Source organism: Aythya fuligula, chromosome 6, assembly GCF_009819795.1.
Source record: "Aythya fuligula isolate bAytFul2 chromosome 6, bAytFul2.pri, whole genome shotgun sequence".
Taxonomy (NCBI): Eukaryota; Metazoa; Chordata; class Aves; order Anseriformes; family Anatidae; genus Aythya; species Aythya fuligula.
In genome coordinates, this window is record NC_045564.1 from 17,925,809 (window position 1) to 17,950,145 (window position 24,337).

Consider the following 24,337-nt stretch of genomic DNA (forward strand, 5'->3'; position numbering starts at 1 on the left):
TCTGTGGTGTCAGATACCTGATGTCTGGGTTTTAACAAAGGGAGAGGTGAGAAAAACCTGAAAGGGGATGACATGCTGGAAGTGGAGAAGTGAAGTTACTGGAGTGGACCTGAAGAAAAATCTCTGTGTTCCTGTTTCTTCTGATTATGATGGTCTGACAAAAATATTACCTCCTAATATAGCCCTGGCAGAAGAAGATTGAATAAAGTATGTGGAAACTGTGCTCAGAGACAGGCTCAATATCAAGAGAAAGAAGCAAGGAGGGGAGAGGGAACAGCACAACTCCTTTTCTACAGATGAAATGGAGAGCTTTTCATTATGGCACGTGGCTGTGTCTTACTGATTTTATTATTGAAATAATAAGCAAATTAGTGCATATCCAGTCAGCTAAGAACATGAGCAGCTGAAGGGAGGGGATGCAACCAGGCTAAACTTGTCAGTACTGGGAGGGAAGAGATCCACTGTGCCGAGGGCAGGTGTGGCAGTTCCTCCCATCCACCGTCTGGCACTGCGTGGCGCCGTGCAGCTGGCCAGCCCAGCGAGGTAGTGTCGTGGCTTCAGTGCAGTGTGCTGAGAGCTGGAGCACATTGAGCAGAAGCACGTATCGTCTCCCACTCGAGCGTTCAGTGAAATAAGAGAGGAAGCTGGCTCTGCCATAGCTCACAGCTGATGCCCCCCTCAGAACGTCCTCCGGCCCCGCCAGCTCCCCCTGGGCCTCTCCCTACCCGGCTTGCCGGTGCTCTGCCTGTAGGGTTTCCTCGTGTTCTGCACCTTTATCCACCCTCCCTCGCTCACCCTGCCCTCCCCTTCGCCTCTCCGGGGCTCGCTCTCGCCCTGCAGGGGCATGCCCGGGATGGCCTTGGGCCAGGGCGGGTTGCGGGAATACCTGCGGTGCTCAGGGGCTGGGGGTGTTGAGGAGGTCCTGTAGGCCCTGCCTGAGGTCCTGGGGGGCACCGGGGAGCTCGTCCCGCTGTGCCGCCCATCAGAGGAGCTGCGGGAGTTGCCACTGTGAGAGGCATTCCTGGCCTTGCCCGTGGACCTGTCCCTCTCCGAAGCGGTGTCTGAGGCCGTGCTGGAGGTGCTGCTGCCCTTTGAGTTGAGGTGCAGATTTGACAGGTTTCTCATCAAACTGTGTGAGAGGGGAGAGGAGTTCCTGGAGTGGCTGATGGAGGTGAACTGGTAGCTGACGGGACCGCGTGTCCGCCTCACTGCGGCGGCGTAGGAGTCCTGGCTCCGAAGGTAGGGCAGGTACTGTGTCATGGAGGTCGGGCTGTGGGGGTGGCCGTGCTGGAGAGACGTGGCCTTGGCTAGCTGGTGCATGCGCAGCGTCTTCATCCACTGGCTGTCAATGCCTGGCAGGGAAAGGAAAACAAGGTCAGCTTTGTGCAAAGTGCTAGAAAAACGTGGTCTAGATCATGTATGAGGTTAAGTAGGAGGCTTTCTCTCTCTGAGAACATTACGTATCTCCAGTCAACATTTCCCTCCCAGCCTTGCAGAAAATAATTCTAGCTTTGAGTATATTCAACATTATGTACTTTTAAAATACTAAGTGATGCAGGTATATCTGATGCCCATGCAGATCATGGATCTTAGACTAGAAATACTTATTGGACCAACCATTTGGCTGCTCAGTTGGGTTTCTACTCCCAAGTGCCTCCCAGCATTTTTAACTCAAACAGGTTTTAAATATTTTTGTGATGTTCTTGGCAGTCTGCAGATTCCTCCTCAGCTTTCACAATAAAAGAGCCTGGAGACCTCCAGAACAGCCATGGACTGGCACCTTCAGGTGCCTGCACCACTGTGGCATTGCCCTCCGCCCAGCATCACTCCCAGCCAGCACTGGCCATGCCATTCACAATGGCTGAGGCAATGCAAACCTCTGCTGAAGTTGCCAGACTCACCTCCCCTCTCTCCATTTTCTCACCATGATAGCCAGAGCCATTTTGTTTGTTATTATCACTACAAATTCAGAAGTCAATCCACTTCACATACTTCACATAGTAAGGCACAGCTGCACCCCACAGCCTCTATCCAGCTTCAGGCAGAAAATGTAGCTTATGTAATTTTGTTCTAGGGAGATTCAAATGATTTGTTCTTAAAGATTGCTAATATAATTCCAATAAGAAAGCATGGCCCTGGCAGCTTGCAGCAGGATGAACACAACCAAAATTTTATTATCCACAGCGGAGGACTCCACTTCCTCTCTTGCTTTTTGCTCGTCTCCAGAGGAAAGGCCTCCTCTGCCCCTTACTGCAATACTGCACCTGCCTGAGGAGTTTTGCAGGAGCTGGGTAGCAGCTCTGTCCTTGCTAGGTTTTGCTCCTTCTAGGATGTAATGGATGGTCTCTTCCATTCCTCCTGTCCCCAGACTTTGCTGAAATCCCAAGAGATTTAAATCACTTCAACTTAACATCAAGTATGTCACAAGGAAAATGTCCTTCCTGACAAAGTGCGACTGGGATGCCACCACAGCAGAGCACTCCAGCTGCACTGCAGATGTACCTGCTTTCACAGAAAGACAGGTAGGAATCAATTTCTTTATTTTTTAACCCCCTTGAAATTAATTGTTTCAAAAGAAACATGCACACTGAAGTGTACTTTCTAGATATTGTCATCTCTGCCATTCCCCCATACCTTCCTACCAAGACTCTGGATGTAAAACACAGACCTCATAGATCGGGAAGCAGCTGTCTCAGGACTTAATTTTGGGTTTCTGTTTGCTACTAGTTCTCAGGTGACCACCACATACCATGTGGGACGAGCATTAGCACTGTCCTGCACGAGCATTTCCCTTTGGCGCCCTCAGTCTCTGCTTCTTGTGGCTGCCTGTGGTGCCTGGCCCAGAGACCAGCTGCCCAGCAGGGACTCCCAGTGTCAACCTGTGGAACTGCCCCTTTCTTCAAGCCTTTCATGGGCTGTGGGTTGCTCTGTCATATGGTCTCTGAGCCACCAACTCTGTAACACTGAATTAAATGCTCCACGCAGTAACCCATTGGGGTAGTGTCTTCACTGGTGGTTATTTTAGCTTCTTACACTAGTATTACCCTTACCTTTGTGCTTGGATTTGGTGGTGGTTTAAATCTGGGGTAGGTGGTCTGGTAAAGAAGACAGGCCAGAAGATTTTCTAGAGCTGAGGCACAGCTTTCACATTGGCTGGTAACCCATCTCCTCTGAACTGTGCCTATTTACTTGGGTGCTGACAATACATTAGTGACTTCGTGCAACTCGTCCAATTGCCAGAGGGACAGACAAGCTCTCCCACCACTCGCCATAAAAAAATGAAAGCAGCTTGGCTTACTGCAGCAGAGCCAACCTGTGAAGATACAACACCACACTTGGGTATGGCTGTATGGCTCATCACCCCAAAACTAGAGTAACCTGGATGACCATAGCTAATCTGCAGTGAAGATGTGTCTTTCAGGATATGCTGTTTCCCACCTGCATTTCAAAACAGTTGTGCTGCAAATGGATCAAGGTACAATTGCTTAGGAATAAGAACACCCATTTTGTGTCTGTAGTCTACACCACCAGCACACAATTCATGAGGCCACTTTTCTACATGTGGCGATAGTGCTACATAAATGTAGAAATCCACCCTCTGCTGACTGCTATCTTGTTATAGCTCCCATGCTGCCCCTCAGCTACCCCAGCCCAAACATTTCTACAGCACTAATGTGAACTGGGTCAGAAAAAAACCTGCTGGCTAACAAAATTTTTTTTACAAAAAGAACAGCATCTTTAAGATGCGAAGAAGTTTTTCCAAAGTCCTATTCCAGAAGAAGCCAAAACTGGGTAACAGTGAGACAGGGCAGGCCCAAACAGGCAGGTTGAGCTGTGGACAAAGAGTTCATTGGGAAGATTTTCACTCCTCTTTACAGCAGAGCTGGCCATCAGGAGCGCCTGTGGGGTCTGCCAGGCTGGCAGCATTTAACAAAACAGCATAATATCTAGAGGGGACTTCTTGTCCCCCCTGCCATGTGCAGTTGAGGCTACAGCCTTGGTATATTCCCCCCCATTGCAAGAGTGCTGGCCGCAGAAAGAGTCATCTGCATCCACCCAGTTCTTCCAGGAGGCACCCATGTCCAAGCACATTTGTGCAAAGCTGTCTGCACGCTGGGTGGCCAAGAGCAGGAGGAAAGAGCTGACTGCAGTACTTCTGCTGAGTTTGGATTGCCAGGACAGAACGCCAGCATGCTCTTCAGACAAAAGTTGCTGAAAGCACTGGCTTCCAAAATTCCCAACAGGGCTATGGAAAACTCCATTCTTCCCAACAGATGGAGGGTAGAGACAAATGAGGTTGTCTTCTTTCCCAGCAGATGCTTTGCTGACATTCTGATCAAGAAACACATCTTCATCCAGGGCACAGCTACACAGATAATTACAGTATCCTACCTGTGCTCTCAGTCCAGTCCCAAAGCTGATATGAGTGCATCCATGCTGGTAAGTCCCACCTCGCTGGTGGACACATGGTGACAGCTTTACGCTGGTGCAGCTGTATGGTCCTGAGCTGGAGCTGGATTGCACCGCAGCAGCTCTGAGCATAGAACAACCAGCCTGTGAGACAGCAGGAGCTGAGCACCTTCCCTAGGGCTGCACAGCAGCAAGGGTACTGTTCATATGCTGAAATTTGTGCAGAGAAGGGGCATTTCTCTTGGGGCAAACATTTTGTCCAGTATTCAGATTAACTATTTCGACTAAAAGCTGGAGATTTTCATGTTCCCCTGGATTACTGATGTGTTGTATTTAAAGCTGCTTAATAATAGAATATGTGAAGCATTTGGGGTTTTAGAGAAGAAGGATTTTTGTTTGTAGTGACTTACTTGAGTCAGATCTGCTCCGTGAATGCCCCTCCGAGTTGGGGAGCGAGGTCTGTATTATAAGCTGTACTGCCTCGACCTCATCCTGCACTTTCACCTTGCTCCAGTGGATAGCTTGGACATGCCTGGTGGTTTTGGGAGCTCTAACGTCGCTCTGCTCAGGAAGGACACAACACACATGAGGACACGAGGCACAAGGACATAACAATGCACAACCCATTATGCTCTCCTCACAGAGACCTTCCACTAGTGTCTGGGCAGCTACAGCACTTTGAATATAGAGTGTTTTTTTTTGCAAAATCACATAGACAGTTCTCATGTATTTTTAGCCTCTGAATAGTTTTGGCTAGTATTTTATGATTATGCTAAAAATGTGGTAGTGAACAAGTATTTCAATTCATGTACCATATGGAGGAAAGATCTGAAGGCCTTCCTCTACAAATACAAAAAAAAATGTATTTTACTTGTCATATTAATGTGAATATCACACAGGCAGTGCTTTCTGCTAAAAGTAGCAGCAGGTATTTTTGCAGGGGAATCCTCCACAATAACTTTTTTGGAGTATCAAGTTCAATTACAGGCCTATGACTCTTGTGAGAAATTCCAGCCTGAAAGAACCTAGGGTTATTGTGGCAGCAACAGAAAACTGCTGTTCTTCATATCTGAGACAAGCCAAGAAGGTCCACGACTTTCCCATCTCTCCATCAGTGTTTGAATCCTTGCTCAGGACAGAGCTGGAATCTTGATTATTAGCCTCAGTGTGAAGCACAGCACTGGTCTTCATAAAATACTTTTGTAAGTAACCACAAACTCTCTTTAAACAGGTTAATATCTATCACAGCACATGGTTAAATTGTCTTCTGGATTTTATTATTATTTTTTTTACTCTTGACTTATCATTATCTTTCTTCTCCTGTTGCTCCTCAGCTCTCTTAATAAGAACTTCACTGAAAAGGTAGAAAACAGTTTCCAGGTAATGCAAGCACACTGACCATCACACCTCAAGCAAAAGGAGTTTTTGTCCTTGAGAAAAAGAGCTGTTTCAGCCAGCTGCTTGAGGACATAGTCTCTGTAAACCTCTTTCAGCTTTTGCTCCAAACTTTAGATTTTACAATTAATTACAGGGTGATGAGACTTGATTATAGGATACAAAGGAGCCAGAGGATGCTATTTTCACATCTCCCATGTAGGTTTTATCTTGGATGAACATTTTTTTGTTTGTTTCTTAGCACTTACCTCATATGTAACAACATATTCTACAGACTGGTGTTCTTCCATCCCCACAATCCATTTCTCCATAACAAATGGGGGCTAAAAAAAACATGGTGGAAATTTTACAAGGTGCTTTTCATCTCCCGGCCTTTTGCTGAAACACCCCAAAGATATTTTCAACTTTTGCCATTTTTCAACCTTTTCCATATTGTTAACACCAATACTTTTTCTTAAAATTTTATGAGACAAAGCAATATATTTTGGATTTTTTTTTTTAATTCCTTGTTTACAAAAGAAGACTGAGAAGAGATTTCCAAAGCTGACTGTAAATAAGACAACATGGAATATTTTCATGGTAAATCACACTTTTTCATTTTTATGCATGCTCAATTTTTTTGTAGTAGACTTCCAGAGACCAGGAAGAACACATACCTAAAGATTCTTGGAGATAGTCCCTGTCAGACAACAAAAATGTTGAAGTATGTTAAAAGTTAATCTTATTGTATCTGGTGATTGTTTTGTTTAACTTTAAGCCTTTTATTTTTTAGTAAAATGTTCAGGATGGAAGTTCTGAAAATTAAGCAGAAAGCTATCTTGCAATGAAATAATAACCACAATAAAATCACAACAGTGAAGCTCCAGAAATCACTAACCATAACAATAGTACTAACAAGAATTAAATATGAGAATCCTTTCTACCAAAGACACATATTTTCATATTTTCCCTAAAATTCTATTGAGAGTATGCTTTTTAGTTGTTCCTTCAGAAAACAAACAAAATCTGGCAAAAAAAAAATAATACACAGTTAAAAGCATTCGGGAGTGTGTTTTTCTTGTTGTTTTGAATCAGTGCACATTAGAGCAGCATTCTAACTGGTAATCGAGCTGTATATTTTTTCATTTATTGCGGGAGCTATTATCAAGTGGAGCTTATTAATAAAAACAATCAATTAAAATAACAATATACAGAATGTCCTGTGCATTAACAAAGCTTTCGTTGGTTATGGTAAAAGCAGTCTAAATGCTGGCTGGTAAATACTTACAGGCAGGTTCTGAAATAAGGTAAATGCCCAGTGACACTGAATTGCAGATGTTCAGGGCTGTACTGCCTGTGATCAACATGTTGATGGGTTTCAGTCTTTGGAACCCATCATTGCATGAAATAGGGTGCTTTAGAAGCATGTAAAAGTTCTAAAACCATGTCCAAAAAAAAAGAAAAAAGGAGAAAAAAAAAACAGACATCACATGAAGTTTTAAATTAGAACATTCAAATCACTTTCTCTTCTTGAAAAGGAAAGTAATTTTTGAACATTCTTATCTTTAAAAGGGGTAATACATTCAGAGGATATAACATGGAATTAAAACAAGAAAATATAAATTACTTCCTTCTCTTATTTTTCTATTGTTAGCATTATTGTCAGCTTAAAAGAGAACCAAAATACGTAGCTCCTATTATGATACAAATCTGTTTAAAATGTGCATTTTATTTAAAAGCTGTCAAGAGACTGAGCTTCCACAAGCACAAAAGTCGACTGCTGTGGTATTTTAATGTCTTTGTTTGAGATCTGTGAATTTGTGAAAGCTTTAAGGCTGTAAATACCTTTGTCATCTTTAAAATCTCTACATCAGGTAGGTTAGTGTTGAATGTCACATCTTTTATGTAGGTTATTGCAATTTCATCCCCATCCATCTCCATGTACATTTTCCATTTACAATCCTATGAATAATAATAAAAAAAAAAGAACGTTGGATTGTTATAATAATATAAACACAAAACGAAACAAAACAAAAAAACAAGACTAACCAAACCAAACCTAATCCTCTCCATATAGGAAAAAAAAGGCAAGAACATATACATATTTCAGGATATGCACTTTTCCAGTGAAAGTGTTGCTAGTGGAAAACCCTCTGTTTCTCTGGCTTGCTCCCTGCTGAGCTCACTCTAAGAGACAGTTTCCACGTTGGCAGGTCTGAGAACAGTGGCACTTCACCCACCAGCACAGACAGCCCGTGTGAGCAGGAGACGGGAGCTGTGCACACTCAAATGGCAGGAGGGGCACAGTGCACCTATGGGAGCCATCACCCAGCATCACAGCAATGAAAGGTGTCTTTAAGCAATCCCATGAGCTCAACACAGGGCCACCATCCAGCACTTTGCACAGGTGTGAGCCTGCAAGAGGCTGATGGCTCCAGCTGCATCCTGCAGTATAGCTGGTGTGGGTTAAGCACCATGACCAGGGTCCCTGACCATGGTCAGGGAGGCTCCCATTGGGGACAGCAGGCCCTGGGAAGTGGAGATCTGCTGGTGTGCTCAGCAGGTGCTTTTGGGATTTGATAGTGTCCAGTGCAGTGAGCTCCTCCAGAAATCAGTCCCTGAGGGACAAGGGAGGGCTGCAGTGAAGCAGGGCATCTTCATCTCTGTGCAGCCAGGTCAGGGACTGCCCTTTGCAGAGGCAGGAGCCCCTCCAGATGTGCCAGGGGTTCAGGAGCATCCCATGTGTCACTGGCCAGGCAGGTGCAATCATTTGCGGGAGGCAGTCGTCTCCTTAACACTGCTCAAAAAATGAAAAAATTTTCAATGGGGACACAGATGGCCGCCTATGGCCAAGGGCTGGTATAAGCAGTTATTTGCACACACAAATGTACAGCAGCCTAAGAGATATCCGTTTGTACATGCGATTAGCTGCTAGTGTTTGCACGTGCATCTCTCATAAATGTAACGTAGGAGCTCAGCCCTCAGAAGTCTCAAAGCTTTCAATCAGGCATTGAATTGGCAATTCCAAGATAAAAGAAAACTGGAGTATAATCATTTCCGAACCATGAAACAAATTATGCTTATGAAAGCATTTGGCCCTGTGTGTCCATCTGTCCTCATTGAAAGCTGCTGCATTTTACGAGGAGAGTGGACGTGCGGGTTATTTTTTGCATCGCCCTGTCGAGCAGTGGGTAGTGCAGTCCAGTGGTCAGGGCACTGGCCCAGGACTCGGATGCACCAAACTCAGCTTCCAGTTCTGCCATCATTTTCCTGTACTACCTGATAAGGTGCTGAAATCACTCCGTGCCTCCATTTCCTAACCACAGACCACATCACTTTGCATGTCCTTCTTCTGTCCTGCTGCTTTGGGTTGTGGGCTCCTCTGGGGTTATGCCTATCTCTTCCCAGGTGGGTAGGTGCAGCATGCCGCACTGGCCCTGATGTCAGCTGAGGACTGTACATGCTATGTGACTGAACAGCAACAGTGGAGCAAGCTGCCTTTGATTCCTCCTTGCCTCTCAAAGTGTGCTCCTCTTCCTGTCTGTGCTGTCCTCCTTGCCAGACGTTTTTGCAGGATTTCCTAAATTTGTGCTACCTGGATTCCCTGTTGCAGACCTAAACTGAGGTTAGAGACAAGATGCTTGGTGACATTTTTTAGTTTCACAAAAACACCTCAGCCAAGTGAAGAACAAAACATTGCCATAAAACACTACCACTCCGCTAATTCAGTGCATCTCCTGCTGTGAGCCAGCGCCAAGCACCGAGCGCCAGAGCTGTCTGCTGCCTTGTGACAGGGCTCCTGCACCTTCACGACTCTGGGTTTTGTGCTCCATACAGACCAAGTCTGGAAAATACAAGCTTGTTTCAATAAACCACGTAAATGAAACTCCCATCTTTAAAGACAAGGCTGACAGACTCTGTAAATACAGGGTCTGGCAGGCAGTGGGCACCTGCCAGTGCCTAGCCCCTTGCCGGATCAGCCGTGCATGCAGGAGCCCTCTCCATGCGGTAATGAATCAGGCTGCCCCACGCAGTTGTGGATGCACAAGCCTTGCACAAACGCCGCTTTCCCCTGCTACAAGCCACAGCTTCAGAGGCAGAAACACGCTCACCCGTCCTTAAAATCCAGCCCCCAAACCTTCCATCCTCCTCGGAGTCCTCTCCAGGCATACCGCACAGATACTGAAAGAGCAAATGACAGCGCTAAATGTGTGCGCCCTGCTCACTTGAAAATGTGTGTCTCATTTTATTTCAGAAGGTTTTCACTTTGCACTATTGTAAAATAGTCAGCAGATTCGGGGGGGGCATGGGGTAGAGAATAAAAAGAAAGAGAGAGAGGAGAGGCTGGCAGAAAAAAACAAAAGATAGAAAAGAAGAAAAAAAAAAGAGAGGGAAGGAAGAAAGGAAAAGGATGGAGAAAGAAACAAGCTTGGTGCCTTCTGAATCAAGATCCTTGGGAAATATCTAAGATAAGTAGTTGGCTACTTTTCTTAAAAACTTATTTTGCTCAGCCACACAAGAAATAATGCTAGATATGCGACCACAAAATGGGACATATTTTCCTGTTTTCCAACTGATTTTTAGGTTCTTATTTAGCCATGAATAGGAGAGAGATGCTCAACATAAGCAAATATTGGGCTAGAATAACCAAGAATATGTATTTCAAATCTTTGATGAATTGGAGCCAAAAGATTTCTTGGCTCGAGAATACATTTAGTGCCAGACTTATGTGGGAAAATAATTTGGAAATGGCTTATTCAAAATGTCTGGTTGATAAATATACATACACAAGGTGCTTCAAAGAGATTTCCCTGGACATCTTGTAATTCAAACATCAAAGTACATCTCAATATTTACCTGTTCTATTTTGATTTAAATAATTTTAGCTTTTTGTTCAAAAAAAAAATAAAATAATAGTTTCATAATTGAGAGGTACAACCAGTAAAACTCTGGGTGGAAAACATTTCTGAATAACATTTTGACAAAGCTACTAAATCAGCAGCCTCTGCAAATGACAGTGGAAGCAGAAAAGCAAATCACATATGTATTTTGAGCCACTTCTCATCTTCAAAACAGAAAATAAGAACACTTTAAAAATTAAGTCTCCTGCTTACTGCAGTGACGATACTCCTTTAACCCCGTATGTACTAATGTCTGTAACAAAAACTGAAAGGGAAATGAAAAAGCTCAGGCGCAGGCTTTAAACAACAAACATGTCTCCTGCAACAGCAGCTTCAAACTACTGCTGGGGAGACACCTCATTTTCCAAGGAGGCCCAAGTCCAGGATTCATTTTAAAATCAGCGGTTGCAATAAACTTTTTTTTTTTTTTATGATTCAAGAAAAAACAGAAACGGCATTGTAGCAAGCAACTGGATATTAGAAGAAAAGTAAGATGTAACACAAGATGAAACAAATATGAAAAAAAAAATGTTGGTCATGCTGGTACTAAAAGTAGTAGCATGTTGATTATTTAGGTCCCCAGAAGCTCCTTTACATTCTTAGCTATTATCTATCTCAGCTGCTGAAACCTGCTGTTTTAAAGGCATTAGAGTTGAACATCTAGTGACAGCACTTGGGTTATTTATCATTATGTATCACCCTGCTACACTATATTTTATTATTCTGGATTTAAAGGAAGATAACACAATTACGGTTAATTTGCTTCTCTTCTTTATATATATAGTGTCATGACCCACCACGGCTTTGTCCCATGAGATATTTTTAACCAAAAAGAAATCCACAAGAAACTCTCCCTAAAAATTCCATTAATAACCTCTTGTAGCGTGTATAGGTTGCAGGGTCTGGAACTAAGAATGTTTTAATCTCTTCAGCAAAACAATGTCTCATAATGATGTACAGGACTATTGCTGCACTGATGAAGAATCATACATAATTCAGCACCTTTCACTTGGCACCACTGTGATATCCTCATTAGCAGTGGCTCACAGTGGCTGTCAGATGGTGTCCATGCGAATGCAGGCATTATATTGTCTTTGAGATGTGCAGCTGCTTCCATGACACTGCCAGTATATAAAAACATGACGCCAGTTTGTTTTATTTAGTGCTAAACCTTCCAGTTTGTAAAAACAAGGCTGACACAGAGCCTGACATGAGGCAGTGAAAATAATTAGCTCTCATTTTCTCAGCCTCCTATTTCCTTCTCCCCGCTGTGTTCTCTTTCCACTAAACCACCACATGTCAGTCGAAATGGGAGGCAATTAGTGGGCTCATTTCAGTCCCCACAACTGTGCTGAAAAGAAAGTATTTATGATGGCACAATGAACAGCTGAAAGATTAAATAACATTTGCCTTTTGAAAAGAAAATGACTTCTAGCTAAATGGGCAATTTTTGATTATTCTCAAACAAGCTTAGAGTAGTTGGTTTTTAAAATACAAGAAAGGAAAATGAGTCATTTTTAGGTGAAAGAATCAAATAAAACTTGACACAGTAATGCAAATAACTGATGTTTTATTGCAAAATATGTAAATGTGTTATACCCTTAACAATGGCTCGTGTCTCAGGTCAGGGCAGGCTGTTGTCAGCCAGGCTCCAGCAAGACAAGGTGGCTCCGCCGCCGGTTTTGTTTCACTCGTGAGGAAGAGAAAAACAGGGGCGGAGGAGAGGCTTTGCGAGAGAGACGCTCTTAACGTAAAGAAACAAAGCGAGCAGAAGATGTGTTTATGTTGCCAGCTCAGCCTCCCAGAAAGCCGGAGCCCTTGCTCCTTGGCCAGGCAACAGGCCGCAGCAGGCTGGCAGCTGGCCTGAGGAGGCGCGGGGCCTTCCTCCTCCTGTGCACGCCACCAGCACTGCCAACACACTGCGCTGTGCCCTCAGGTAGCCATGTGGCTGGACTTTGGGTGTGGATGTGTGGAAAACACAAGGCCCTTTGGTGACCACCATGCAGGAGCCATCACTTCCAGCCCTGTACTCCTGCGAGGCACTTCCCACTTAGCACAGGGGGAAACATGCCAGAGCAGAGCAGGCACAGTGGCCCCACCGACATGGGGGCCTCCATGTGTGCCCTCGTGCAGACACAGCCTGACCCAGGAAAGCCCTCCGAAAGAACGCACAAGGAGCTCAGGCAGCCCGCACTAAATGTCTGACACTGCCACTGATCCACTGCCGGCGGACTGCATTAACAGCAGTTACTCTTGATGGTTATGTTTAAATATGGCTGTGGCATTATTTTACAGTATAGGTTTTTTTGTTTGTTTGTTTTGTTTTGTTTTTCTTAAGAAAGTATTTACCACTTTACTGACTACTTATTAGAGTCTGAGCAAACCTATGAGAATGGCACACAAACACGGCCACTGTGCTGCTTGCACTGACTCAGCCTTTAGTATTGAGTGCCCTGAGGTTTAATGAGACAGGCTCTGGGTGATGAGCTTTTGAGGTAAGGTTAAATAATCCCACACTAGAAAGTCAAGCTACTTGCAAGTATCTTGAGAAGGATGGGTCAGATAAAGACAGTAGGATACAACTGAAAAATAACAAATCTGAAATTTAAAATTTTTGACCTAGACCACTGCTTTACTTTTATCGGGTTTGTAATGTGCCAAGTACCTCAGCAAACTAAACCAGTGACATTATACCTCATCTGTCTGAACTAGGAATTAGTTTAAAGAAAGTAAATAAGGGTTTTATCAGTATCAGCACGGTGGGTGGGTGGCAAGGAAGAAGCAGTAGAAGTGGCCTCAAACACTTGAAATTACAGGCCAGATACAACTATTTTAGTACTGTTTTGTCCGGTAGTGCCACATTTTGCCAGTCCATGTTTCTCCACAGGAAGAGTTGGTCAAAACTTCTCTATGAAGTAGCTTTAATATTATATGCACTTTTGCACTACACATTTAAATAGCAGCATCAAACAGCATTAAAATATATCCCCATCTGGATATTTGAGGCTAGAAAATAGTTCACACAGCGGATGTTTTGATGAGGTTCTGCTCCTTACCTTGTCAAATGGAGGGAGAGGGGAAAAATAAGGCAAAAATGGTGAGCCAACTTCAAGGCTTTGTGTTTGGATGTAGGTCAGATTGTGCCACACTCAGTAAAAATGAAAACATTCAAAGGCATGGTGAAATCTGCCTTTCTGAGGACCAAAAATAAAGAATGCATCAACAGGAGACAAAGAGACTGTGAACCATCCTTCTTAAGGTTGGATGATTCATCAGTGTGGAGCCGACACAGCTCAGACACCTTTCCCTGATTGGGAAATTTTAATGAGCCACCTAGGATGAGAAAGCCATTGAAAATTCCCTCTGCAGTTCTGCGAATCAGCTCAAGCCACAATTGCCAGGGTTTGTTTTTTACCCTCTTTGGCATCTTGGAGTTAATTGGTCCCCCCCTTTTTTTTTAATTTGTGGAATAAAAATTCTTACAAAATGCCTAAAGCTATCACCTTTCAGCTCAGCAGGAACTGTGTATGGAAAGGTCATTAAAAGGAAGTAAATGGAAGTAACCACATAACTTGAACTACAAGAGTTGGAAGAGAAACCTCTAAAAACCAGGTTAGCTTTGCAGCGCTCACTCCTGATGCATTCAGGGAGCACAAAGGTCAACCAAGCTTTCATCACCTCCAAAGATGCAGCTAAAAAGGGAAGGAAACTGTAATGAAATGACTGCATCTATCAGCTAGTGGAAACCAACATAATCCCACTAGCAGATGCAGTTTAAATTAGATAACAAATCTGCAGATGGTAAAGTTGCATACTGGGAAGTCAGTGTTTCCTTTAGCCTACAATGACTTGCGTGCTTAGCCCAGGGGAATAGGGCAGAGCCAGCAAGGGGAGAAACACCCCCAGCACCAGCCACTCCCCTGCATAGCCCCCTTCCTGCTTGCTGCACCCACTCCAGCTGAGCTGAACAACCTCTCCTGGTACACACAGCTCTAGCAGTCCACACTTTACCTGGGGAACACACATCCTCCACTTGTAACCCAGATTTGAGCTTATTGCCACTTTTTACTCATGGCTGAAACAGGAAAAATGCTTCTTAGGTAGGCAGCCCGTTACAGGGGATGATTAGGGCAAAGTTCCTTCGAGAAAATTATTTTTAAATTGATGTAGGCCAGCTTTTTAGCTGCAAAGATGGTGGAAGGTATGATCCCAAGTGTTTCTGCTGACCTAGTTTTACAGGAACAGGCACCGCTCTTATAAAAAATGGGACAGTAAAAGAAATTGAAACCCTTCAATCATGATACTGGTATCCCCAGTATCTCCATTTCACCACAAATCTGGGTGATGGCAGCAGTAGTTGCTCTAAAGCAGCCTCTAGGGGAGCTAGAAGATTCTATCCAGGGATTTTCAAAGAACCAAGGCAGCCAAATTTTATATATTCTATGTACCACAGCATGCTTTGTTAGTGTTACATTTAATGTGCTGCTTACTCAAACTACCTTGCTCGCAGTGGCCATAGCAGCCTGCCTGAAAGGTCGCTTGGTTGCTTTTAAAAACTTTTAAAAACTGGCTTCACTTCAACATCTAAGACAGGCATGGGTTTTTAAACAGACCCTGGAAAGAAGTTTGCAGCTCAGAGAACCTCAGGTGACAAACAGCACAATCCCTGGAGCTGCAGCATGGACGGCATCACCGAGCTGGGTGGATGCCAGTGCACAGGAGAGCTGCTTCCTTGGGAAGGGGCAGAACTGCACAGGGAGCAGAGAGAGCTCCAATAAGGAGGCCCTGGGGAAGGCAGGACCAAAAGAAAGCAAACACAAAATAACAACTGAAAAAAGTGCCCTCCTTCCGGGGCATCTGGGCTTTCAGAAACCTGCAAAAAAAAAACACCATCACCTAGCCCCATTCTCTATTAACAATTTAGCTTCTGTCCCATAGAATTTGGAACACTGCTTCATGTACAAATTTTGCTATCACAGCTGAAATAGCTGCTTGTACTCAAACTCAGTAGGCATGACTGCTACCTGAATTTCTCTAAAACTCTCAGAGGTCTGTTCTCCTCCTCTTGTTGCTTCCTGGGGCAGACTGCCCACCCTCCTGTGCTAAGGCTCACAGCTCCTATTGGAAATACAAGGGAGACATAAGGTACTGCATGCCCTTTTTGCTTCTGGTGGAGTTGCACATGGGAGGGAAAGATGGACACCTACATAACAGCAGCGGTAAAGCATCATAAGGTACATGCATTCAAGAACACTGACAAAGTCTAAGTCATTCACATAGTGATAAAGAAAATTGCCATAGGAAAAAAAGTACTTAAGATAAAAGAAACAAACAAAAAAAGGAAATCTCAGACAAAAAGCAAAATGCTTTTTTCAAATTGATGAAATGATATCAGTACGAGTCCAAGTTCCTACTAAGTACAAACCTAAATGCTTTCTCTGCAAGCACCACCAAGTACAGAAATCAAGAGACTTCTGCAAACAATATGCCCTGAAAGCAAAGCAGTCAGATAACACAAGATGAAAGTCAGCCACCCACAAGTTTGGGATGGACACACAATGCAGATTTGTCACATACAAAAGAAAACAAATCCTGCTGTCACAACCCCTGACTCTAACTCAGAAATGCTTTGCACACCGTTTCCACATAGATGATTAATTCTAAAACCCTTGAACTCAGAGTCTGTGGCAGGCTGGATAAAGAAAATGAAAGGCACAGGATAATCCTCACTTTCGAGGACATGGTGGAAATGCTTTGCGGGAACATCTGGGGTTGTCAACACTCCCCTTACACAGGGTGCAATGAGAGGTACTTGAACCAACATGGCATGGAGCTAGGGTTTTGTATGGATATGGCATGCTGGACCCCTGCACAGAAGTTTTGCTGTCTGCAGTGGGCTGCACCTTGCCTGGGGCTGTGAGGGAAGAGAGGCAGCAGTGGGATCTCCCCAGCCAGCAGCTAAGCATGCCACGCATTTTCCTCTCTTCCTGGTCACAGAACAAGACACCACCTTTCTGCCAAGACAAAACTAATGCACGTCCACTGACATCAGGCATGTGCCATCGCCCAACTGTCCCTCAGCATTAACCTCCTCCATTTGCAACAGGCTCTTCTGCTTAAATGGATTGCTACTGCACACCCGCTGGGATACAGGGAACAAAGCCAAAGCCCGAATTACAAAAATGACAGTTAGAAAAATTGTTCATGAGGAAACAAAAGCTTTCACTCAAAGCTTTCTGCAGCACTATGCTCTTCCTAGCTCACTCTCAGGCATGCTTGCCCATCACTGGCTCAGCCCTACTTGCTACCTTGATCAGCATATTACCACACAAGAAGCCTCTTGCAGCAGGTGATTTTTTTGCATCCAGAAGAAACGGGACACCCTGGTTAGTAACTAAAAAGATAGCCAAGCTGATCCAATATGCCCAGCTTACCTTTGGACCATTTCCTGGCTTTAAGTGGTAGCCAAAAACAAGTTCGAGATTCACTACTTTCTCTATGTTTTCTTCAGCATCACCTGCAGAGTCCTGCCAAAACAAGGTAAAGTGAGAGCTCATGCCTACCCCAGACCTCCAGGAAGCAGAAACAAAGCCTTTTATGGGAGCAGGGGTTTGCCTTTCTAGCATTACAAGCCTGCCAGGTAGCATGAGAAGCCACCACTCTGCCCCTATCACACCTGGGAGGTGCTGGGTGGTCCCTGCTCCTCATCAAGCTGCTCCTCGGCAGCATAATGCCATGGTGGCCACCTTCACTGGAATTACAGCCAGCATGGCATGGCAGCGACGTCCAGGCTTTCATTTTCCCCTTCTGGGAACAGTGTTTCACTTTATGTAAATTTGCTTTAAGTGGATTTCACTCTATCACCTTGCAATAAATTATGACTAAAAATGCTCCTTTTGGCTCCGGAATCTAGAATTGCTTGATTAGCTCCCAGAATTAAATCAGGCAAATATCTGCTCCAGCAACCCTGAAGTTCCCAAACATTCCCTCCCTTTGCCATAGCTCTTGTTAGGGAGATCAGAAAACCAAGAGGTTAGCACATGGCTAGCCAGACATTACAAATAATTCTTCTCCCTTGCAACGTCAATAAACCGAGGAATGATGGGCTCATTCCTCAGAGGTCTGCCTTTCTTTGGAGGTGAGCAGTCAGCAGGACTTGTTCAAGGGAATGGCTCTTAGAAGTAATTTCTGATTAATGATAGCAAAGGAATTGCAACCAGCAGACTTCTAATTTAGAAGCACTGGTTCCATGACAAAATCTTGGAGCCTCATTGAAAACAACTTCTAGTATTATACCACTTATTCTGATGAGACCCATTGCTGCTGTTGACCCTCCGCATTTGTCAAAGCAGTGACGGACCCACTATGTGAGAGGCTGCCTCACCCTCCAGCCAACGGCAGGAAAGTTGAGACATGAGAACAGTAAAATATTTGTACCAACATGAGAAGCACTTCTTATATAAACAATCAGACTTACCTTAATTAATGGTGGAAAATGAAACAGATTTAGGTAGTCGTGGGTTAGCTTCTCAATCGCAGTCTATAAAAAAAAGAACACAACAAAATCAGATGAGCATTATTCAGTATTGTATTAATACCACAAATACCAGCACAAACAACAGGGCAGTTCAGCATACACTGTGCTTTTCATTGTAGATACATTAGGGCATGTGAGAGCAGTTTAAAATACAGCTCTGCTCTGGAAACTGTCTCGCTAGATCGACCCCATTTCACATTCAGAGTCAGACCTGCTTAATCAGAAAAAGAGATGTTTGGGGGGTTGTTTTGGTTGTTTTTATTTATGCTCAGTCAACCCAGGAAGCTGAAATCTTTCATTCTGGGCATTATTGACTTTATTAAGTTTCAATAATTTTCCCTGTAGGAAATGTAAATTAAAGATATCAGTAATAGTGTGTGCTATGGAAAAACAGCTGATGAGCAAAAGGGGAATAAATCTCTGTGACTTACAGAGATGAAGCTAAATTTGCAGGATTAGCAATTAGGATAGAAGTATCTCTTTACTAGTAAATTGTGGTAAAGTCATTGAGACCCAACAGAATCCCAGACGCTGCTTTTAGCGAAATCTTTTTCCAAAGCTGACTGCCAGGAAACCTATCTCCTGTGGCTACAGTATTAACACTGTTACTGCTGCTGTGATCACGTTTTCCAGACTACAGCTTTCTAAATTCGTTGCAAACATTAGATATTCAGAAAAACATGAAACTAAGCCTTAAGAGCAAAGCAACTTAGTTGTCAATCAACCAGCTTAAAAGTTGTCTAAGGGAGTTCTGTTGGTCAAAGTAGGTTTTAAGTTAAAGGCAAGATGTGAAAGTGGAGAAGTTCGGAGATTTAGGTTCAAATAATTTTTCAATATCTGATCTTCTCTTTGCTGAGGAGAAATCTTAGGGAGCACTCTCTGAAGACAGAGTGCCCAAAGCTTTCTTCTGGGTAAATGGCCCCCAGAGACAAACCCCCAGCAGAACTGTTTGTCCTGCCCCAAACAAAACTAAGAAATGTGGAGGAGCATGAAGATCATGGCACATTTTTACACCTCATAAAATGTTCAGGTGGCTTTGGGTTCCAGAGCCATATAAATCTGTAACTCTGTTGTTATCTGTTGTTATTTTTTTTGTTTGTTTTTTGTACCAAACAAGCTATTTTGCTTTATAACTTTTTTGTTTGTTTGTTTAATTAGTATTACTGTAAAACTGTAGAATACGTCTGAATATTTACACTATAATTTACTCTAACTTTCAACATATACTAGTAGATACCTTTAAATGGATGATGTGTCCTCTGGCAACAATTCCCATGTCCTTTAAATCTTCTTCTTCTAGTAGAAGCAATCGTTTCCCAGTGATATGATGTTCCTTAAACAATCTAGCATATACACTCATTTCACCAGAAGCATCGCCTTAAGATAAGAGAGGTTATTCAGAAATCCACAGGGCTTTCCATTGAGGGGAGGAAAATATAAACAAAGGTATTTATATTCATGAATATGAACAGGAAGGTACACATGAATAGCTTTTACCTTTTCTAGTAAGTTGTTGCATCCACAAAAACTGCAAAAAAAAATTAATCAATTTTGAAGTTCACATCAGCAAAATTTTATACTACAGTTATCTGGAGCATACAAGTATAATCATTCCTTTTTAAAAATAATTTTAAAAATATTTGTTTTGGGTTAAAGGACTCAAGATTCTCCAACATCAGTGATTACATTTTTTTAACTGCCTTCTACTTTGCAACCATGTTCCTTAATTTATTTTTATGAGGAACAACAGGACCGAGGCAAAGTTTATCAATCTGTCATTTGATAAAAGGGCCAAAGTTAAGCCCTTAGCAGTAGCCAGGGCTATTTTCACTTTTGGTCTGGCATTGCAATCTTTTTGTAAGCCTTAGCTGAACAACCTCATGTTGTACCACACACAAGGAGAGTGCTAGAAAGGGTATTAGGCAATTTAACTGAACAAGAGAGTAAAAAGAAGGCTACACCCCATTAAAGCCCTTAACCCTCAGTTAATTTCCATCCAAGCAACATGGAAACCTCCAAACCCATTTTGTCTTCTCCAGGACAAGTCTTGCTTAGATCTTCTTGCAGCACTTCCATGTTTCCTTAATGATTGTTTAGGAATTCAGTGCTGGCTGCTGAAAACTCACAGCACAAATTTTCTGGGCATTGAAGAACGTGGCTGTTTTATCGAGGTCACTTAAATACTTAATTTATCCATGGTCATTTTAAAGCTTTTCTGGGACACAAGTTTCCCCAAGCAACTAGCAGCACAATCTCACCCAGATACTCTGATCTGACTTGCATTCCCTCCATACCCACTGCAATTTGCTAGAGAGCTCCAGCAGCGCAACGCCGGCCGCGTTAGCACAAGATACTCACCACATCTTCTTCAGTCCATGCACAAATATCAAAGGAGGGCAGCAACTGTGTGAGAGATACGGATTGAAAAGAAAACCGTCTGACTATTTTTCTCCCCTCCACCCAAATTTCACTCCCGTAGACAATTTTACTTGGTTCCTTTTCTCCTGCGAAGGGGAGGCTGTTGGACTGTGACTCCCATACTGAGAGCCCTTCGCATGGCTGACAGCCTGAGCCCTTCAATTCAGACCGATCACAGGCTGACTCTCCAGCTATCTTGCCTCTGGTTTCTGATGCTACAGGAAGGCTTTTGCTTTTGTTACACATTTGATACCATCTGATTTCTGCAATGAAAATAATGCTGTGATTATGACACTCTCCAGAACACCAGGTACTTTCTGCAGATGGAAGTAAAGCTGCCACTAATCAGTAGTGAAAGCAGAACTCGGAGTCAAGCCACTGTAGCTAGTCATCCCACAAGGACAATTCTCCTTTGGTTTCTGCCAACACTTCGTAACTCCTCGCCTGAGGCTCTGTAAGTGTCGGATCCCCAACCCCTCCAGGGTTGCAGCCCATGCATGGTACTTATGCTGTATGCACAACGCCGTTAACTCCTGAAGCATAAAGGACACCACGAAGATGCACAGGAGGATGGATGTGAAATTCTGGGATGATGTGAAAGCTGACACAGAAGACCTCACTGCAATACTGATTTCTGTTTTACTCACTCAGGAATATGCTACCCCAGGCTTCACCTTCTTTACATTTTTATTTGGATAAAGGGTTAACATTAATTTGTATGTATGCATCTGGACACTCAGCATCTCCCAAAGGCTCAATGTCACAATGCAATTGCAAACTTAGTTGATGTATGTAACACTGACTCAAAAGAGAGCCAGTTCAGTTACCCACCAGCCTCCAGGGGTTTGTGTGATTACATCCTATGGGCTCTGCTGGCCCGCAAACACTCTGGCCCCCAACCACAGGCCACGCATACCTCCCCAGCAGGCCCTCACCCTGCCTACGTCCAGTTGAGTACCGATCCCCAGGGCAGGGCTGCCCGTTCTGGTCCAGCATGAGCACCTCCCTGGCTCTCTAGGCACCAAGACCAGGCTGTAGTGTAATTCACCCACAACTTCCAGCCATGCCTTTTGTAGTATCCATGTGAAACTCCCATTGAAGTGCTTTTGGCTGCCCGACGCCCCTCGACTTTGCCTCCGTAACCACAACTTCTTGATGCCCAGCCTGACTTGAGGACTCCTTAGACCCTCTTCCTCCTGCTCCACCACCTCCACCACAGCCAAACCTTGTTGGGCACAAACCATCCATGAGACCAGTTGAAAACGCCTCTGTGAGAAGGACCTACCAGGCCCTCACACCCATCCCTTTGCCCACTGCCTCCCCAAAGTGGACAGCACCAAAAGCATCACGGTGAAATGGCAGATGGGAAGATGTGCTTGCTAGATAAAATGAGACCTTCCTGACTTTTTGACTGAAAAAATGGTGTAGTAAAGACAATCTTCTCAACCTCCTGCTAGTCAGGCATACCCTAGGCCCACAGTTACCTGCAGCCTGTGCAGGAGTCTGTGGGGCAGAAGTGATGCTGGGGTAACACCTGAGCACGAGGGAGGTCAAGTGGTCACCACCAAGATCCTTATGAAGGCAGTGTGGTGTGCCTTTTGTGGGTATTTAATAGTCAAATGGGCTGCATGAGGAGCCTGGTAGAATGACTTGTATGATTAAATCATTTACTGCAGAAGTCCATTATTGTATTTTTGGTTGCACAATGAATTTTTTTCAGGTTTTCCCATGTTTAAATATAACCAGAGGCAGAATATGTTCTGTATTATTTCAAAATTCAGGAAAAAAAAAAAAAAAAGAAATAGAAATGTCACACACCAAGTAAGATAAAAAATGACTTAAACCAGCAGACAACAAGGAACCTCTTGAAACATCAGCATTTTACACAGGGACACAGATGCATAAAATTTACTGTCAAAATGTTTATTGCAAAATAGAAGTTTGGAACAAAGAGAAGCAAAGAAAAAAGTTCACATCAAAAGAAAGTTTATGACACCAATTGAGGAAATTGAATACATTGCATGGTTTCTTTTTGGTTGTTTGCTTTGTTTTTACACTGGAAAATCAAATCCACAGTGTGAATAAAACAAGACATCATATGTCAAGTGCAATAAAGAGAGTAACTGACGCTGCAAGGTTTTACCACACAGAAGTGTTAACATCGCATGTTCCACACAAATTATATATTCAGTTTACAGCACAAGAGTTTTGGCACAGGCATTGCGCTCATCATTGTTTTTTCAGAAGGGAGAAAAAAATTAACACCGTGAAAATATTTTCTATTCAAATTTCATCTGTTCACACTTGAAGTGTAAGTAGCATCAATTTCAATTATTCAGTACAAAACTTTTTCAGTAGTGCAAAAGCAAGAAATGCAGTGGACTATATCTGACTTTGAAAGGCATTATGAATATTTTAGCACACAATATAAAATGTTTAAAGAAGGTTGTTGGTTCTACAGTTTTAAAATTTAATTTTCACACATCAGAAATCTCTGTGCAGATTTTACAGTGTACACTAAGTTGGAAGTCTGGGGGAAAAGGGAAAGGATTCTCCTCCAGATTCCTACCAGTGCATTTTAAGGGCTATGAAAATTACTAAATGAACTTATCCTTCTACCTGAACATTCTACATAGGACTGTAGTTAAAACCTCTGTCAAGTTAGAGGTCGTATTAAAAACCTGTAAAAGCTGCCTGATTACAGAAAAAGGAACTACAGTACTAAAGACACACAGTAACTCTGCTGGATACTGAATAGCTGTATGCATACTACCGACTCACTACTGTTGATAGCAATATGAATCATTATTGCAACATATATTTAACTCAGAATAACCGCTTTAAGACCTAGAAGGAGAGGGAGTCAACACCTAACAAAACCGCTCAAACAATAAACAAATGACAAGTCAAGAACACGACTGTGCGACAAGGAGCTACTCCAGACCTCATATACCAAAAGCCCTTCAAATCTAGAGGGTACAAACTCCAAGCCAGGCATCCAACCAGCCTGAGGATGCAGCACACCTACACACCGTACCTTAGAACACTTGCTATTCCAAGGAATTACTGGTGTGATGGTCACAAGAACAAACAGATCAAGAGTTCCACCCCGTTAATTACTCCCCATTTTTTTTTCCCCAGTGCTGAAGGAAAAGTTGGGAGTTAAGACATCCTGTCTTGGTCCCAGCTCACCCTGCATCTTTAAGCGAGCCAAAAGACAGTCCTCACCATTCTTCTCTTGGGCCACACATCCAAGTCAATGCTGGCAGTACAACAGCTTGGTAAAAATGAGAAGTTCAGGCCCACTTCTTGCATCCCACCTCTGACAACTACAGCAATACTATTTTACTGCAGATACCTGCAGAGCACTAGGGAAGGTAGAGAAATCTGGGATCCCAAAATGCCCAGTGGGGACAACTGTGCTGAGAGGCCTATGAGGCATGGGAAGGTACCATGTGGCAGTGGACTGTTGTGGTGCTGACATAGGCAGAAGATAGACCAGGCTGTACTGCAGAGCAAAATCAGGTGTGGAAGATGAAATATTTTGATCTCCTCCAACCAACATACAGGCCCTACAGAGACACTTCCAAAATCTTTAGCTAGCTAGGAGCATAACAGGAGCAGAAAAAACACAGCTGATTCTCACATATGATTTTTGGCTTGTAAACTGCAGACACCTGTTATGAAAGCCATCACA

At 43.4% G+C, this 24,337-nt stretch overlaps 1 protein-coding gene across 2 annotated transcripts in view; it reads right to left on the minus strand.

The window, feature by feature from the left end:
- Positions 1-678: 678 nt before the first annotated feature.
- The window catches only part of MAP3K20 (mitogen-activated protein kinase kinase kinase 20), a 93,942-nt gene continuing 70,283 nt past the window's right edge, over positions 679-24,337 (minus strand). For both annotated transcript variants that reach the window (XM_032189846.1, XM_032189845.1), the window contains 9 exons: positions 20,581-20,625; positions 19,720-19,750; positions 19,460-19,599; positions 18,163-18,225; positions 17,120-17,212; positions 7,630-7,746; positions 6,054-6,128; positions 4,821-4,971; positions 679-1,352 (listed from right to left, as the gene is read on the minus strand). In XM_032189846.1, coding sequence (XP_032045737.1) covers positions 679-1,352; positions 4,821-4,971; positions 6,054-6,128; positions 7,630-7,746; positions 17,120-17,212; positions 18,163-18,225; positions 19,460-19,599; positions 19,720-19,750; positions 20,581-20,625 — 1,389 coding nt within the window. The remainder of the gene's footprint in view (positions 1,353-4,820; positions 4,972-6,053; positions 6,129-7,629; positions 7,747-17,119; positions 17,213-18,162; positions 18,226-19,459; positions 19,600-19,719; positions 19,751-20,580; positions 20,626-24,337) is intronic.